This window comes from Canis lupus, chromosome 23, assembly GCF_003254725.2.
Source record: "Canis lupus dingo isolate Sandy chromosome 23, ASM325472v2, whole genome shotgun sequence".
Lineage (NCBI taxonomy): Eukaryota > Metazoa > Chordata > Mammalia > Carnivora > Canidae > Canis > Canis lupus.
In genome coordinates, this window is record NC_064265.1 from 38,750,008 (window position 1) to 38,766,673 (window position 16,666).

The window sequence follows — 16,666 nt, forward strand, 5'->3', positions numbered from 1 at the left end:
CGTGTGGGTGTCCCATGGAGTTTCTGATAATGCGATGTTATCTCTGCGTCCTCATGACCGTTGATTTGGGTGACTGGTTGATGGTTTTTAAAGCATTTCTGATCAAGGGCTAAAACTTCAGTGTCAAAGCTACTCTTTCGAATGTTGATCTCAAAATACTGAGAGTCATCTGTGTTGACTGGTAAGGATGGGCAGAGGCATGGAGATGGGTCCAGGCAGTCTGCGGGAAGTGGGGTGGCCACCTCTCAGCAGATACAGGGAGGCTTGGCCTCTGGGTACCTGTCAGGGGACAGACCCTCTGAGGAGAGGACAGGCTTACCCCAAGGAGGAATTCCTGTGACCTGGAGCTCCCCAGTGGGGATGAGGGGCCATGGTTAGGGCAAAGCGCCCTGCACGCTCCCAGCTTCTACTTCTACTATGAGTTAGTGTGCTCATAAGTCACGAGTCCTGACAAACTGAGGGGGAAAGCCAGGGCAAATAAATGATTTGCAAAGGCTTCAAGACCACTTTCTAGCTCAGGATGGTGCAAGGCCCAGCTCTAACTGCCCCTGGGTGATGCCTGGCATGGAGATGTGGCAAGAAATAACAGAAGCTGGGTCTCTTGTTTCCAGGTATTAGTTTCTCCAAGAAAGCCTCGTCCTAGAGGTTATTCATCCTTATGCACTTCAGCATGACAAACAGCTTCACTCAGCATGCTGGGATGAGCCAGCCGCCGAGATCATCAGAGGGGGGACGCAGACCACGCTACATTGCCTTTAGTGAAATGAGCATTGACATTATGCCATGGGATTGCATTGATTGGTCTTATAGGAACCAGCATGTTCTGCCCCAACTCTGTAGTGTTGTTTTTTTTTTTTTAAGATTTTATTTATTGATTGATGACAGAGAGAGAGAGGCAGAGACCTGGGCAGAGGGAGAAGCAGGCTGCCTGCGGGGAGCCTGATGTAGGACTCGATCCCAGGATCCCTGGATCATGATCTGAGCCAAAGGTAGATGCTCAATCACTGAGCCACCCAGGTGCCCCTCTGTAGTTGTTTTTATTGTAGATAATAGAGACACATTTAAGGACTTAGTCCGCTTTCTATACTGCATAATTCTTTTATGAGGACCCCACAGTAAGTCAGCCAATAAATATATACTGAGCACTTACATGTCAGTCACTATGCTAGTATTGGGAAAAGAGTAGTGAACCAAGACATCACATGAATGAAGCTTACAAAAGAAGGAAGATGATTTTTTTTTTTTTTTTCCTGGTTTGCTGTGTCAGGTAAAGCTCTCTCTCTCCTGAGCGACTCTCCTTCCTTACTGGCTACTAGGAAGCTCAGAGCCATTTTTTTCTGGCTCACATCTAGCAAATGAATAGAATCTCAGGGAAAAATAAGAGAGAGAGACAAACCACGAGAGACTCCCAACTCTGGGAAACAAATGGTTGCAGAAGGGGAGGTAGGCGGGGATTGGGGTAACTGGGTGACCGGCACTGAGGAGGGCACTTGGTGGGATAAGCACTGGGTGTTAGACTATATGTTGGCAAAACGAACTTCAATAAAAACAAATGAAAAAAAGTCAATATACAAAATTTAAAAAAATGAATAGGATCTCAGGGAATGAATTGCTATAGAGAACCACACCCTTGGCTTCATGTTACTTTTCCCTTTGATGAGTTTTCTTGTATTTACCTTTGTGGGCCATCTCACATCTCTACTATCTTTTTTTTTTAAAGGGGTCTATAATTAAATAATAATAAAGGAGCCCAGTAGATCTTGGGACCAGAGGTCAGGAAGTACTGATGATTAGATGTGGTTACTGGGAGTAAATCTGACTAAAGGTATGTTAATTAATGTGAGAGCAGTCCTGGCTGTGTGGCTGGGGGCGCTAGGGGTTACAAGTAAGCAGGCTGGCCAGTGATAAATAAGGTCGAGGAAAGGTGTGAGTGGTGAGGTCCCTGATGCTTATGTGAGGGCTGGGCTGGAGTTCCTTCTGAAGGCTGCCTGGCTAGATACTAGAATTTAAAGGTGGAAGCTCCAAAGCGAAAGCACAGCTTTGAGGGCAGGTGGAGAATAAGGCATAAAGACAAAGCCTGAATGAAATTAAATCTGTAATTAGGCAGTAAGACACCATGTCAATTAGGAATTTTTTGGTTGTAAGTAACAAAAACAGATTCTGACAAACTTAATGGGGGAGAGGGGAGGATTTGTGGATGCATTTGGAGTAGCTTACAGGATCTAAAAACCCCTCCAAGTTAATAGGTTTAAAGACAGGGCCCCCCCTAAAAGGGTAATAGGGCATTTCCCTAGGACTTCACTGTTGGGATGAAGGGGCTGCAACTATTTTCTGTTTTCCAGTCTCTCTGATGGAGGCTCAGATTGGCACATAGTAGGAGTTCAATACATGTAGATCAAATGAATGAATGAATGAATGGAGCTTTCATGGACAGAACATTTAACTTGCTGAGTTTGGGTCTCACATCCCTCTGGAGGAGAAGAGGAATACTTTGGCAGAAGTTCCCATCAAAGCCACACTCAGGGACTCCACGGTGGCTCAGTGGTTGAGCGTCTGCCTTTGGCTCAGGTCGTGATCCAGGATCCTGTGATCCATTGAGTCCTACTGGGGAGCCTGCTTCTCCCTCTGCCTAAGTGTCTGCTTCTCTCTGTGTCTCTCATGAATAAGTAAATAAAAAAGCTTAAAAAAAGAAAAGCCACACTCAATTGGGTGTGGTGTTCAGACACTGTTCCCAAAGGAAGTGAGAATGGATGGGGGTCAGCAGAACCCAGGAGGATGCCCATACAGGCAGCAGAGAAGTGGCTGGTGGACTTGAGGAGGTGGGGTCTCTGGCTGTGGCAGGGGAACATGTCCTTGTCCAGTTAGCTTGTCCCTGATGTCAGGAAGGAAAATCTGCAGGAAGAAACTCCAAGGCTTTTTTGTCAATCTTCTCTGTTTATTCCCACACTGTCTTAGATTTGTTTTGCTAGTATTTTATTTAGGAGTTTGATATGTACATTAGTCAATGAAAAGGACCTATTTCTTCCTTTGAAATCTCTTTCTAGTTATCAGGCCCTTAGAATGAGTTAGGGGGATGTATTCCCTCTTTTTCCTTCTCTGGAAGAATTTGTGTAGGAGAGAAATGATTTAGCTCTTGAAAGTCTGGTAGAAAATCTGATAAAGCCCTCTGGACCTGTTGTTTTTCTTATGGAAAGATTTTAAATGGCTGCTTCATTTCCTTAATAGTCATGACTATTTAGGCTATTTCTTTTTTTGACAATTAAGGCAAGCTTTTTTTTTTTTTTTTTCTTGGAACTTAACCATTTCATTAAAATTTTTAAACTCAATTAAGTAGAGTGGCTATCTCTGGAGGTTTCTGGGTTCTATAGAGGGCTCACCAGTACTCATTATTTAAAATCATATAAAATAGGAAAGGGCCATCCTTGGACTAATGATGGTTGTTTTAAATCAAAGATTGTGATTAATCCAATTCTGTGCGCTAAGTCCCACTGAAAATGCACATTTGTTGAAAATCTGAGTGAGTCAATCTATATTGGTGTCCAGGAGCAGATATTTTCCAAAGTTGAATCTTGCAGGCTCCGGCGACACTGACAGGCTTGGCCAGAAGCTGTCCGGATGACCCACCCTTACATTTTTTTCTTCCCCAATCCTGATCATGGAGGAAGGTCTTGGAAGATTTCTCTACCCTATTTGACAGGCCATGTACTAAGCCTACAGCACCCCGGGGATGTTAGGCCCCTATTTGTCCAGGATTGGGCAAAAGTCATGGCAACTTTCCAATAGCGGTTCCTTTCCACATCATAGGCACCAAAGAAGAGAGACTAAAGGAGCATCCTGCAAAATACTCTGAATTGCTAAACTAAACAACAAGCTGAATCAAGGACAGCCTTGCGGCACGACTGGCTCCTCTGCCAATGAAATGATTATGTGACTTATTATATGTCTGGGTCATCACTATGCTAAAAAGACAAATGGGTTAAAATAAAAAAGAATTTCTGAACAAATATGGGAAGGAGGGCGTTATCAAGTCTTCGGATGTCATTAGTTGTCACAAAGTTTGGAATTAATCATGACACCATGCAAAATGGCAAAATATTTGCAAGCAAGGAGAGGGTGGAGATGTCGGAACCTGTAAATTTATGCCAGCTGAGCACTCACATCTGAGCACTCACTGTGGGGGCGAACGGCAAGTTGACTAGTTTGCCAACTCTAGTAAAATGTTAGAAAATTGCAACAAAATTGTCTCTATGCAAACGATTGTTTAGAAAAGGGTCTTACATCAAATAACTGCAACTCATGGTGCTTTCTGAGTAACCACAAAGCCGGAGACTAAATTAAAAATACTAGAAATGACTTTCCTTGGAATCATGCCGAATAGTAAGATTGAGATTTTCTTTCCTCCACTACCCCCTCTCTCTTTTAATGAGCCAGTATCACTTATTCTTTTTGTGACTGTGGGGAAACGGTATAGGGACTTTTGAGACAGCAGGGGAAGGGAGGTGGGTGGGCCAGAAATGGTGTGATGGGAAGTCACTCAGTTAGACTCTACCACTTTCCTGCGAACAGGGATTAAAGACGTGTCTGACCTGCTCCTAGAGGTGACGCGCTTGCCAGTTGAGAAAGCCTCACCTAATGGCATAAAACCTGTCCTAGGAACACCTCATCCTCACCCTGTATCAGAACCACAGTGGGAAAAAGTAAAAATCAACTTACTCGGGCCTTGTGGCTTTTTACTAGAAAATGCGGTTAGGTCAAGCTCTTTGAACATCTTTCTATTCTGAAAACCCACGTGAGTGAAGTCACTTTCCAAGAGTCCTTGCACTCCTAAGAGTCTATAAAACTCAGGGAGGAATAATAGCGCAAACAGCAACATTTTAAATTTAGAAGGATCCTCTGGCTGAGAGAAGCTGCCCAAAATAGTACAAATACAGTTTTGCAGCGACTTTGTCAAACTTCCAAAAACTTCCTGGGGCAGGAGGCAACAGAACATCCTCCAGGAGATCAGGGCTCTGTTTACGGGCAGCTCCAGAGCTTCAGGACTCCCAGGGTTTTGCGGCAACTTACGCAAGGCCTCCAGGGGGTTTGATCATCGTAAATCGCCCAATCACCGTCGAATTCCTGGATGCTAGGATACGCGTCCCTATTTTACGGATGCACGTGAGGGTATGGCTTAGTCGTCTCTGGTTCTCTTGACAGAGAGAGGAGAGAGAGAGAGAGAGAGAGCGCGAGCCGGCGAGAGATTTTTCACCTTTTTAAAAAAAGAACTTAAACTGAACTCAAACCAACTCAAAATCACGTTTTACTTCCAAAGACCGGCTCTCCTTTTGGCCAAATCATTTGCGCTCATCTGTAAAGGCAAGAAGCAAGGCCGGAATCTTACTGTGAACTGGGACACAGAGTCCCCCCGACCCCCCCACCCCGGGTCCCGAGCGCTCGCCCTCGGCGGACGCGTCGTTCCCGGCCGCGGCCCGGGGAGCAGGTGCGGGGGGCGCAGGGACACCCAGGCGGCCCGCTGCGCGGCGGCAGGAAAGCCGGGGCAAGGCGCCCGCCCGCGCACTCCTCCCCAAAACTGACGCGTCTCCCCTGACCCCGGGGTCAGAAAGATTTATTACTTCCTCGGCGAGCGAGAAGCCGCAGACCGGCCGGGGCGCGCGAGCCGGGAGCGGGAAGCCTGCAAGCGGCGCTCGGCGTCCTGGGAGCGCGCTCCGGGCCCGGGGGCGTCCTGGGCCCGCGAGGGGCGGGCGGTGCCGACGCCGAGGGGGAGCCGACGGGGCGGCCGCTGGGGGCGCGGGGGGCGGGGCTGCGGGCTTCTGCCCGAACTTTAACGCCGGCTCTTTCCGACCGCAGAAACGTGCGGCTGAGCCCGGCGGCCGCAAGGAGTCTCCCAAGTTTCTCCGAGCCCCGCGCCCGCGCCCGCGCCCAGGAGCTACGGCCCGGGTCGTGGGGGCGGCGGCCCGAGCGGCGTCCGGGGACTCGAGCCCCGACCTCCAGCCCCCGCGGCGGCGGCGGCGGCGGCAGCGGCGGCGGCGGCAGCGGGAGCCCGGCTCGGCGAGGGGGCGGGGGCGGGCGCGGGACGGGCGGCGGAGGAGGGCGGCGCGGCGAGGGGGAGGAGCCGCGGCGACGGACGGCGGCGCGCACCAACCCGGCGCAGGCTGGCAGGAGCGCGCAGAGGCTGGCCCGGGCGCGCTGCAGCCGCTCGGCGTAGGGGGAGTCGGGTAGCAGCATCCTCCCGGGCGCCGCTTTCGCGCGGCGGCGGCGGCGGCGGCGGCGGCGGCGGCTTCCTCTGCCTCCTCTGCCCCGAGACCTCGTTGGCCCGGAGCGGCTGGTGCCGGGGGGCGGGCCGGCAAGGGGGCGCTGCGGACTCGGGCTCCCCGGCCGACTGCTGTGCGCGGCGAGCCCTCCCGGGCCAGTCGGAGGCTGCGGAGCGGCGGGCGCCGCCGGCAATGCCGGCCCGGGCATCCTCCGAGTGATGGGAGAAGCCGCCGCCGCCGCCGCCGCCGCCGCCGCCGCCGCTGCGGGGTCGCGCTGCGCCCCATCCGCCGCCGCCGGAGGGATGGGAAGATTCCGGGCGCGGAGGCCGAGAGCCGGGAAGGCGGAGCCGCTCTGCCGGGAGCTGGGTCCCGCCTGAGCCCCCTCCCCCCGCCGGCTTCGCCCCCCGGGGCGAGGAAGGAAGCTGCGGTCTCGAGAGGGCGGCGGAGGCGCCTGGAGCCGGGCGCGCTGGGCTCGGCGAGCGCGGAGCGGGCTTCCAGGCCCCGTGAAAGTTTCCCTTCCCGAGCCGCGGGGCGCCCGCCGCCCGGAAACTGCCCGGGGCGTGGGCTGCACGGCCCCGCGGCCCCCCGCGAGGCGGGGACTCCCGGGACAGACCGTGCGCGAGAAGTCGGGGAGCGGGCGGCAGCAGCAGCGACCAGCCGGCCGTGATCCCGGGCGGCTCCGGGGTGCGCCCGCGGCTCCAGGTGAGCGGGGAGCCCGGCGGACCCGAGGGTGGGCGTTACTCAGGTGGAGGCGGCGCACGGGGAGGAGGCCTGGGGCTCACGGGCTCCCTCCGCTTGCCCTCGCAGGTCCTTCCCGGAGCCGCTGCCATGGGAGAGCCCGCCCTGGGCGTCGGGGACCAGCCGCCGCTGCCGCCGCGCCCGCCCCGGAGCCGCGGCCCCAGTCCCCGCGCCCGAAGCCGGCCCGCCGCGTCCCGGTCCTGGGCTGCAGGGCCGCCTCCGCCGCGCCGCCGGCCCCGGCTGTGCCTGTGATGAGCCGCAGCCCGCCGCGAGCCCTGCCCCCGGGCGCGCCCCCCCGGCTGCTCCCGGCCGCGCCTGCAGCCGCGCCGCGCGCCCTGCTCTCGCCGTGGCCCCGGCGCCCGGGCCGTCGCTGGCCCGCGTCCCCGCTCGGAATGAAGGTGTTCCGCAGGAAGGCGCTGGTGCTGTGCGCGGGCTACGCGCTGCTGCTGGTGCTCACCATGCTCAACCTCCTGGACTACAAGTGGCACAAGGAGCCGCTGCAGCAGTGCGGCCCCGACGGGCCGCCGGGCGCCGCGGCGGGGGCTGCTGGGGGCGGCTGGGGGCGCCCGGGCCCCCCCCCGGCGGCGCCGCCCCGCGCACACACCCGCCTGGACCCCCGTACTCCGTACCGCCCTCCTGCCGCCGTCGGGGCGGCCCCCGCCGCTGCAGCCGCCGCAGCCGCCGCCGCAGCCGCAGCCGCCGCCGCAGCAGCCGGGGCCGCGGGGGCCGCGGGGGCCGGGGGGGCCGGGGCCCCTCCCCGCAATGGCACTCGGGGCCCCGGGGCTGGCGGAGACAAGAGGCAGTTGGTGTACGTGTTCACCACGTGGCGCTCGGGCTCATCGTTCTTCGGTGAGCTCTTCAACCAGAACCCCGAGGTGTTCTTCCTCTACGAGCCGGTGTGGCACGTGTGGCAAAAACTGTACCCGGGGGACGCGGTTTCCCTGCAAGGGGCCGCGCGGGACATGCTGAGCGCGCTCTACCGCTGCGACCTCTCGGTCTTCCAGCTGTACAGCCCCGCGGGCAGCGGGGGGCGCAACCTCACCACGCTGGGCATTTTCGGGGCGGCCACCAACAAGGTGGTGTGCTCGTCGCCGCTCTGCCCCGCCTACCGCAAGGAGGTCGTGGGGCTGGTGGACGACCGCGTGTGCAAGAAGTGCCCGCCGCAGCGCCTGGCGCGCTTCGAGGAGGAGTGCCGCAAGTACCGCACGCTGGTCATCAAGGGCGTGCGTGTCTTCGACGTGGCCGTGTTGGCGCCGCTGCTGCGCGACCCTGCCTTGGACCTCAAGGTCATCCACCTGGTGCGCGATCCGCGCGCCGTGGCCTCCTCGCGCATCCGCTCGCGCCACGGGCTCATCCGCGAGAGCCTCCAGGTGGTGCGCAGCCGGGACCCGCGAGCCCACCGCATGCCCTTCCTGGAGGCCGCCGGCCACAAGCTGGGCGTCAAGAAGGAGGGCGTGGGCGGCCCGGCGGACTACCACGCGCTCGGCGCGATGGAGGTGATCTGCAACAGCATGGCCAAGACGCTGCAGACGGCGCTGCAGCCCCCCGACTGGCTGCAGGGCCACTACCTGGTAGTGCGGTACGAGGACCTGGTGGGAGACCCCGTCAAGACCCTGCGGCGGGTGTACGACTTTGTGGGGCTGCTGGTGAGCCCCGAAATGGAGCAGTTCGCCCTCAACATGACCAGCGGCTCGGGCTCCTCCTCCAAGCCTTTCGTGGTGTCGGCGCGCAATGCCACGCAGGCCGCCAACGCCTGGCGGACGGCCCTCACCTTCCAGCAGATCAAGCAGGTGGAGGAGTTTTGCTACCAGCCCATGGCGGTGCTGGGCTACGAGCGGGTCAATAGCCCCGAGGAGGTCAAAGACCTCAGTAAGACCCTGCTCCGGAAGCCCCGGCTCTGAGAGGGTTTCCTGGGAGACCCGACTCCCTGTGGAGACAACACCTACGGGAGGACTGTGGTGTATTTAAACAAAACAGCCGAGACCCAAAACTGAGGAAGCCCACATATTCTATTATAGATATATAATATAAATAACCACACAGGCACTTGCTGTCAATGTTTTGAGTCATTGAATTTCAAGGAACAGCCACAATACACACCCATCTCAGAAAAGGCAAGACTTGAAAGTTCTGACCCGCTCCCCTCCTCTCCACTCCCCTGCCTTTCCTCCCCTCTCCTCCCCTCTCCTCCCCTCTCTCCTACCCGCCTTCCGCTTTGAAGTGGGATGTTGATTCCATCAAGGCCCAGTCCCCTAAATCTTGTTTACAAAACGTTCGTGGTATCTGTGAACATGTAAAAGAGTAATTTGGATGTGAGGGGTGGGGTGGAGAAAGGAGAAGTCGTCCAGGAGCTCAGAGCTCCCGATTGGGCATGATAAACCGAGGAGGCATTCTTCTAAAAGTAGATTGTGTTAAAAAAAAAAAAAAAAAAAGCAAAGGTTATTCGTGAGTATTAATAAAAAAAAAGATAATAAATAATATTCTTTTTACTATCTGCCTCCATTACTTTGGGTTTACCTGTGCAGCTTCAGACGGAATTTGCTTCCCCTCCCCCGACCCCCTTTTCCCAGTCTGTTTCCTAGAAAACCCGCTGAGATGGGTGGGAGCAGCTTCTGACTCCTCCATAAGAACCTTGGAGTTGTTTTCTCACATGTAAATCACAGCCTGTCAGGTGCGCAGGAATGGGAACAAACCTTCAAATTCTAAAGGCAAAAAAACCCCCCAAGCGAGGCAGTGGAGGGAAAAGCTCCCACTACTTTCCTGTTGCACTTTGAGCTCAGAAAGGAAGAAGCGACCCCCCTTGGGGATTTGCAGGCATTCGGTTTTGATTACTGTTCAGTTAAGACTGGGGAACCTTGAAGCAGAGACCTGTTTTGGTTCTGAGCTTAGTTCAGAAAAAGGATTTTTTTTTTTTTGAAGAAAAGTCTATAAGAACAAAAAATTCTGATTAAAACACAGAGCTCAAAGAATCTGAGTGAACATATTGTTGACGACTGTAGCCACTACTTTGGTTAGAAAAATGACAAGTATCTATGTCTGGAGTGTTTTTCTGCCTGTGACAACAGTAGTACATGGAGGCATTTGAAAAGGAAGTTTTACCTGAGAACCATAAGGGCACTCCCAGGCGTTTCCTTTTCTTCCTCGCTTCCCATTCAAAGGAGTGCAAAACAGAATGTGAATTTATAATGGCTTAACTTGGGATGCCCATGGGGGTGCATTACTTTTCCTTCCTTACTGTGTTTCCTAAAAGTAAAATTGCAAGAAGCTATAACATGTTGCAGACAGTATAAGGCTTCAGCCAAGAGCCTCTTTTAGATATGAAAATGAATTCTGGGAAAGAGGAAATGAAAATGAATTATGAGTAAGTGTGTTGGATTTGGAGATTTGGTATTTTCCAGGGAGAAAACCATGCCAGTTTTCCTGTAGTGGCAATGGTGTGCTGCTGTCCTGAGCCTATTTCTATGGAAGCATTCTGTGGAATGTCACATTACAATATGAAGTCACAGAGCCCCAACAGGAACAGGAGGCAGTGTAGTTATTTATCTCATTATATACGGTACAAGTTCAATAACATCATGGCTTTATTTTACTATAATTTATTGTGAAACCTCTTGTAGGCCAACCTGTGTTGATTCAATGCTGGGGATTTTAAGGAAAATATGGAGAATAATATGTACATGGGAAAGACTTTAACACAAGATGATTCTCAAGTATAATATTCATTACAATGTGAAATCTAACTACACTGTTAAGAATTCAAGATGAAAAAAAAAGCACAGAAGTTTAAAAAAAACAGTTGTATTTAGCAGTGGGTTTTATAACACACGCTAGATTGGTTAGTTCCTAACGTCCTAAAGTAGTTTATAGTGCTGTGTTTATTAAACCGGATTACGGCTATAACACACTGATCATGTTTTCTATGATATTTTCATGGTAGCACCTCTGCTGAATTATCATCGGCCACAGTAGAATATTTGCAATAGCTTTAATTTAAGAATACTTTAAAATTAAGTGAACAAAATAAATATTAATGTTGGATGACTACAGACGAAACAGGTTTAACAGGAAATCAAGGCAGCATCATTAAAAAGCAACCATTCTGAATAAAATAACCATCTAAAAACAAATTTCATGTGGCGTTAGAAATCAGCTCTCAGCACTTAATCACGGTGAAATTCATGCTTCGTTTCGGAGTGAAGGATTTCTAAACAGTTGAATTCATTCTTCCCTCAGTATATCTAGGTCCCTGGGGTTAAAGTAGAATTGCGATGTTTTGGGATCTTGTATTTAAGGAAATATTGGATGCTGTGTGGAGCCTTTGCAGCCTGCAGAGCATTTGTGGCTTCTGCTCAGATGAAATTTTAAGCATAAACACCAATATTTGTCTCCTTGCTGTGTTTGAACGGGGTTTCTGCCCAATACCCTTGTTTGTGGCAGATGCGTTCTCTCCACTCTGCTGCTCTGTGATCTGCAAAGGTGAATTGTTGCTCCTGGAGATTTGTACCTAGCTGCATTCTAGGAAAGCAAGACAGGTGTAGTTGCCCCTAACAGCCGAGCTAGCCGTATCGGTGACATTCAGCTTCCACGGGTTTGAGAAGGAGAGCAGCATTTTTTTTTTTTTCCCTTTGGTGTTAATAAGCTCCTGTCAGCCCCTGGTGCAAGCAGACCTGTGCCACAACAAATTGCAACAGAGCCCGTGGTGAGTATTTCTGAGGCAGCACATGGAAAGGAGATCCTTTCAGATTTCCCAACTTGGCGCTCTGGCCATCAGCGGGAGGAAATCTTCAGAGCAGGTTATCGGAGTGATTTTTATTTTCAAATTCTGCTCAGCTGATAGCACGCCTGAGCTACCCCTTTGCCTTTGGAATGCCTTTGTTAATTAGAAAGCTCTATTTATAATAACGAAGTCTACCGGGTGCATTTAGTCAACAAATATGAGTTTGGAACAAGGCAGTGGCACTGGCTGGGGGCTTGAATTTCAGGGAGCTCAGAGGCCCTCAAAGGCCTCATTCAGGCTGACTCGTGGATGTCTTGCAGGCAGGGGCTGGGGCAAATCCTCTGCCCTCTGGTGTCCACCGCCTAGGGAGTCCTTGGTAAACACTCAACGAGTAAGTGAATGAAACACAGAACTATTAAAATTGCAAAGCGCTCGGAAGGGAAAGAGTGGAAAGAATGTGTTACCTGTTTGGAAAAATCTTCAGGCCGTTCCCCCCAAGTTGGCCCGAGAAAGGGGGCCCTGGGCTCTACTAAGATGTGGGGAGTGGGCAACGGGAACATCTTCGATCTTTTCCACGGTGACCCGGTAGAGGCTAGGATTTCCCGCAGATGAATTAGGAACAAAAATGCAGAATTTCTGAGCGTGGAGAAGAAGTAAACATTTCCAAACGAGGGGTTTGGCGTTTATTATTTGTTTCCCCACTTGCTTTAACAAGATAAAGGCAGGGATCGAAACATCCCTGCAGAACAAATGCTGCCTTGGTACTCAAGGGAGGGCGATAAGGTCGTAATATTTATTTATTATTTTGCGTGCTTCGAACGTACAGTTTAAAGGACCGGGAGGTGGATTTCGGCCAGGCATAGGAATAGTTACTTTCAGGGAGTTTGGCCCATTGTGGACGCTGCATGAGACCCAGGCGGCCTGTTCCCGGGCATCCCCGGCTGCCTGTGGCCAGGGCTGTCCAGGATTTCACGTTGCAAACGGTATAGTTGCGGCTGGATTACACTGTCGGTGTGACATTAATGTGAATCTGAGTGAGGCTGTTAATTAATATTCCCTGGGTCTGAGCAATGAAATAAAGATCATGTTTGAAACCCCGTCTCTAGAGATGACTTGAGAAAGACCGAGAGGGAAATAAAAAGGCTCGTCTTATCTGTAGTCGTGAATGAGGCCGAGGTGTCACTTTCCTACCCTCCCCCAGCCACCCCCCCCCACCATACACACACACAACACCCACGCGCACCCACAGGGGTAACTGAGTTCCTGCACTGTCTTCAGGTCTGGAAAAGAGACTAAGTGCCAGCGGAGAGGTATGTGGGGAGGGATGCTTTTGATCCTGGGCCTCGGGAGAGTGAGTGGCCAATGATTCTATCAGAACCTCTGACAGATCTGTGTCAGGGTCCGGTGTGGGTGGACAGCTAGTGAATGACAATCGCAGTGCGAGGATCGGCCTGAGCTGCGTCACGGGGTGGCTTGAGGCAGATGTGCAGCTGACAGACCCCTCTGTCACTCACCTTGAGGAGGCCCTTTCAGATCTGTCACGGGATCCTTTCCCTCCTTTCTGGACATCCCAGCTGCTACGTGTGCAGTTCCAGCTCACGGCCACTGAGCTGCTCGGGTACAGGCTCCCGTACAAGTGTTTAATAATTGAAATTACAGGGCTTGACTTTTATTACAGCTGATGCAATTCTGCACACCCTTAATCAAATTATGCTAAGGAAACTGTTAAATTCTGAATAACACATTAAGCTTATAGAATGGGAAACTTTATGAACCGGTGTTTGGAGGTGGTATTGTTTGTAAACCCGAAGGAGCCTGGAAGGAGTGAGGGCCTATCTGCGTACTTGGCAGGATGACAGACAACGAGAACCTATATGGCTGAGGCCAAAGCTTGACTTTTGGTCAAACCAGTTATTTGTAATCAGATGTCAAAGTGTTTTGGGGCTGCTCAAGCTTGCAGTTTGTGATCATCACCCTGCCGAGTGAATGACTGGTGAAGATGATCACGATGATCAGAATGGCTCCCATCTTGGGGATGTGTAGGCAGGGCTTGACAGAAACACACCGTGAAGCACTTAGCCCTCTAGACAGGACCAGATGTGTAATTTATGGAGCTCAGTGCAGAATGAAAGTGGGGAGCCTCTTTTAAAAAACTCTGAAGCATTTCAACTCAGCAACAGCAACGAATTAAACCAAGCCGGGGTCCTTCTGTGCGTGGGGCCTGCATATCTGCACAGCTTGTGTGCCGTGGAGGCAGTCCTGCAGCCAGGTGTGGAGACAGAAATGCCTAAAAGCAGGAGAGAGCAAGTAATGGTGGCTTGCAAGTCCCTGGGAAATGGGCGCAAAGGTAGGAGTTACTGTGTGCAACTATAATTAAGGCAAAGACATCCTAGCGAGACAGATGCACTTTGCATGAAGGAATTCTAAGGAGGGGAATGCACACATGACAAGTAATCCTTAGTAATTGTGGCAGGTGATTGACAAGCCCCTGTGAGTCATCAGTTGGGCTTGAGAACACTTGAGGCTGAGTGTTCTCAGGACTGGTCCGGCCCTAGACAGCTTGTGTATTTGTGCGAACGGCCATAAGAACAGGTTAGACATCTTCCATGAAGATGGAAAATGCACTCCCTCCTCGTCCTCAGCATGTGGATACTGGCAAGTTCCACTAATGATAATGTTTCTTCTGGAACTACCACGGGACTCTATTTGCTTTGTGTATGATAGAGAGGGAAAGTCTACCGTAGGGAAGAGCAAAAGGTCCAGTCACGGTAAACTCAAGGAGTAAAGGTGCAAGATGCACTAAGCCACCTGGTGCCCCCTCGTGCTAAGTATAGTTGGCTAAGTTTATTTTCATTATAGGTGTGATACATCCCATTGCCCTCCGGGTAGCAGTTCTCCACCCTCACCACCTCTCTCCTGCCTCTCATTTCTTTTCTGCTTTGTGAACTCCTACTCATAATTGAAGGTCCTGGATCTTTCCAAAGGTGTTATTTATGGGTCCTCCTCGAAGATGCAGAACTTTCTGTTCCCTACTTCCCCTTACTGCCTCGGGCACAGATCGATCTATCGGTGTGGGCCACTGTAGATTGAGACTCTGGTCATTGCCTTTTTCCTCTCCTAGTCTAGGTTCTCCAGGAGGGAAGGGACCAGAGCCCATTTGCGTGTGTGTCTCCCCAACACAGGTCTTTAGTAAGTGAGCACAAAATAGGAGATGTAGCCCAAGAAGACAGAGCAAAAGGGATTGGGGGGCAGACGCTGTGTCCAAGGGGCTTTGGAGTAGTACAATCACCTGCCACAATTACTAAGGATTACTTGTCATGTGTGCATTCCCCTCCTTAGAATTCCTTCATGCAAAGTGCATCTGTCTCGCTAGGATGCCTTTGCCTTAATTACAGTTGCACACAGTAACTCCTACCTTTGCACCCATTTCCCAGTAGTACCATGATGTCTTGAACTACATATGTGTGGCAGACAGAGGCTGAAAAAGAAGGCACATTAATATAGACGAAAATAATATACCAAATAATGTCTGTGAAAGGCCTCAAATGCGATCCTAACATATTAGTGTTTGAAACAGAGACACCATAATGGAGGCCCACAAAAAGAAAAATAACAACTGGACCCCGGTCAAAGAGAAATGAGGCAATTTTTAAAGAGCCCAGTAGGATAATGTATTACTGTAAAGGAGGCCGAGGCTGTGTATTTGTTTTTGACACGTGGAGCTCACCTCCACTGCGATTCTCTTTTAACCTTTCCAGGGACTGGAAATTTTCGAGAAACAACATGGAGGTCTAAATATTCCATTTCCATTTCCAGATGTCCCAGTTACCCTGGCAAACTCGTATCCTCTCGAGGGCTGACCGAGCTCCTGGGAGGAATTGAAATATTTGATGTTCTCATATTGGTGCTCAGTACCTTTAGATGAAGGAGGGTATTATCTGTTATTCCTTTTTAAAAGGAAACATATAAATGAAACACATTTTCTTTCTGGAACAATGGCATCCGCATTTACAGGTTTTAGCCCTGTTATTTAACCAGCCCTACTTGCTGGTGAGACCAGTATCCTTCCCAGGACGTGAATTCCAAGTGTGCTTTCTTTAGGTTAAGTCTTTGTTGCACATAGTTTTTCATTTATTTTTTCCCCATTTCCCAAGTGACTTCTTGATGTGCTGTGCTCTTTATAACTTGCGATCCCCATTTTAATTTCACTTTTAAGTGCCGTCAGTAGCAGTAGTGGTGGTAATAATCATAATACCATCGTTTACCCTTTGTAGATCATTTGTTATGTGCCAGTCACTGTGCACAGCACTTTTTCTGTGTGATTCTATTTTATTCTCACAACAATCCTATGGAATAAGTATTATTATTGTCCCTATTTTCCAGAAGAACAATATAGATTCAGATGGGTCATTTTCCTAAGGTCACATAGCTAGTGAGTGACAAAGCCTCTTTCCTTTTGCTTGGTGGATCAGAGATCACACTGTTTCGTTAAGGGGTATCAACAAAACGGCAAGTCTCTTTGTCCCCACCAAAATGCTTTCTGAGGAGTACCTCCTGAATGCTGGAGGCATTATGCCTTCAGCCAAAAAACAGGAATGGATCTGTACCTTTAGAGATGCGTTTTTACGCAGCAGAAAGAGAAAGGGAACTGTTGGTTTCAGTGCTGTTGGACAAAATTCCTCTTAGAATGGCCTTCGTTGGCCAAACAAGTAACGGGCCATTTGGGGGGTGGGAGGAAGATCTGTGTGACACCTGGACAGGACATTTGGGAGTTGGGAGAAAGAGAGTGAATGGAGATGGGAGAGCTAAAGGAGGAAATGACAGGGGACAAACAATGTGACAGGGGTCTCAGGATGTTGGGGTCCAAGGATGCTCCCCAGAAGAGAATGGCCAGGGGCAGGAAAATTGGCATTATTTGCCGTACTGAGCAGCACTGTAGCTGCCTATGTGGCCCAAACCT

General features: G+C 51.3%; 1 protein-coding gene across 1 annotated transcript; it reads left to right on the top strand.

Annotated features, from left to right (window-relative positions):
• Positions 1 to 6,185: 6,185 nt before the first annotated feature.
• CHST2 (carbohydrate sulfotransferase 2) lies at positions 6,186 to 12,800 on the top strand. Its single transcript, XM_049099861.1, has 2 exons — positions 6,186 to 6,953; positions 7,059 to 12,800. The coding sequence occupies exon 2, from the start codon at positions 7,241 to 7,243 to the stop codon at positions 8,888 to 8,890; it is 1,650 nt and encodes a 549-aa protein (XP_048955818.1). The 5' UTR covers positions 6,186 to 6,953; positions 7,059 to 7,240; the 3' UTR covers positions 8,891 to 12,800.
• The last annotated feature ends 3,866 nt before the right edge of the window (positions 12,801 to 16,666 follow it).

What these genes read in the sequence shown, in the direction of transcription:
- CHST2 (XM_049099861.1), top strand. Translation starts at nt 7,241, where the DNA reads ATGAGCCGCAGCCCGCCGCGAGCCCTGCCCCCGGGCGCGCCCCCCCGG.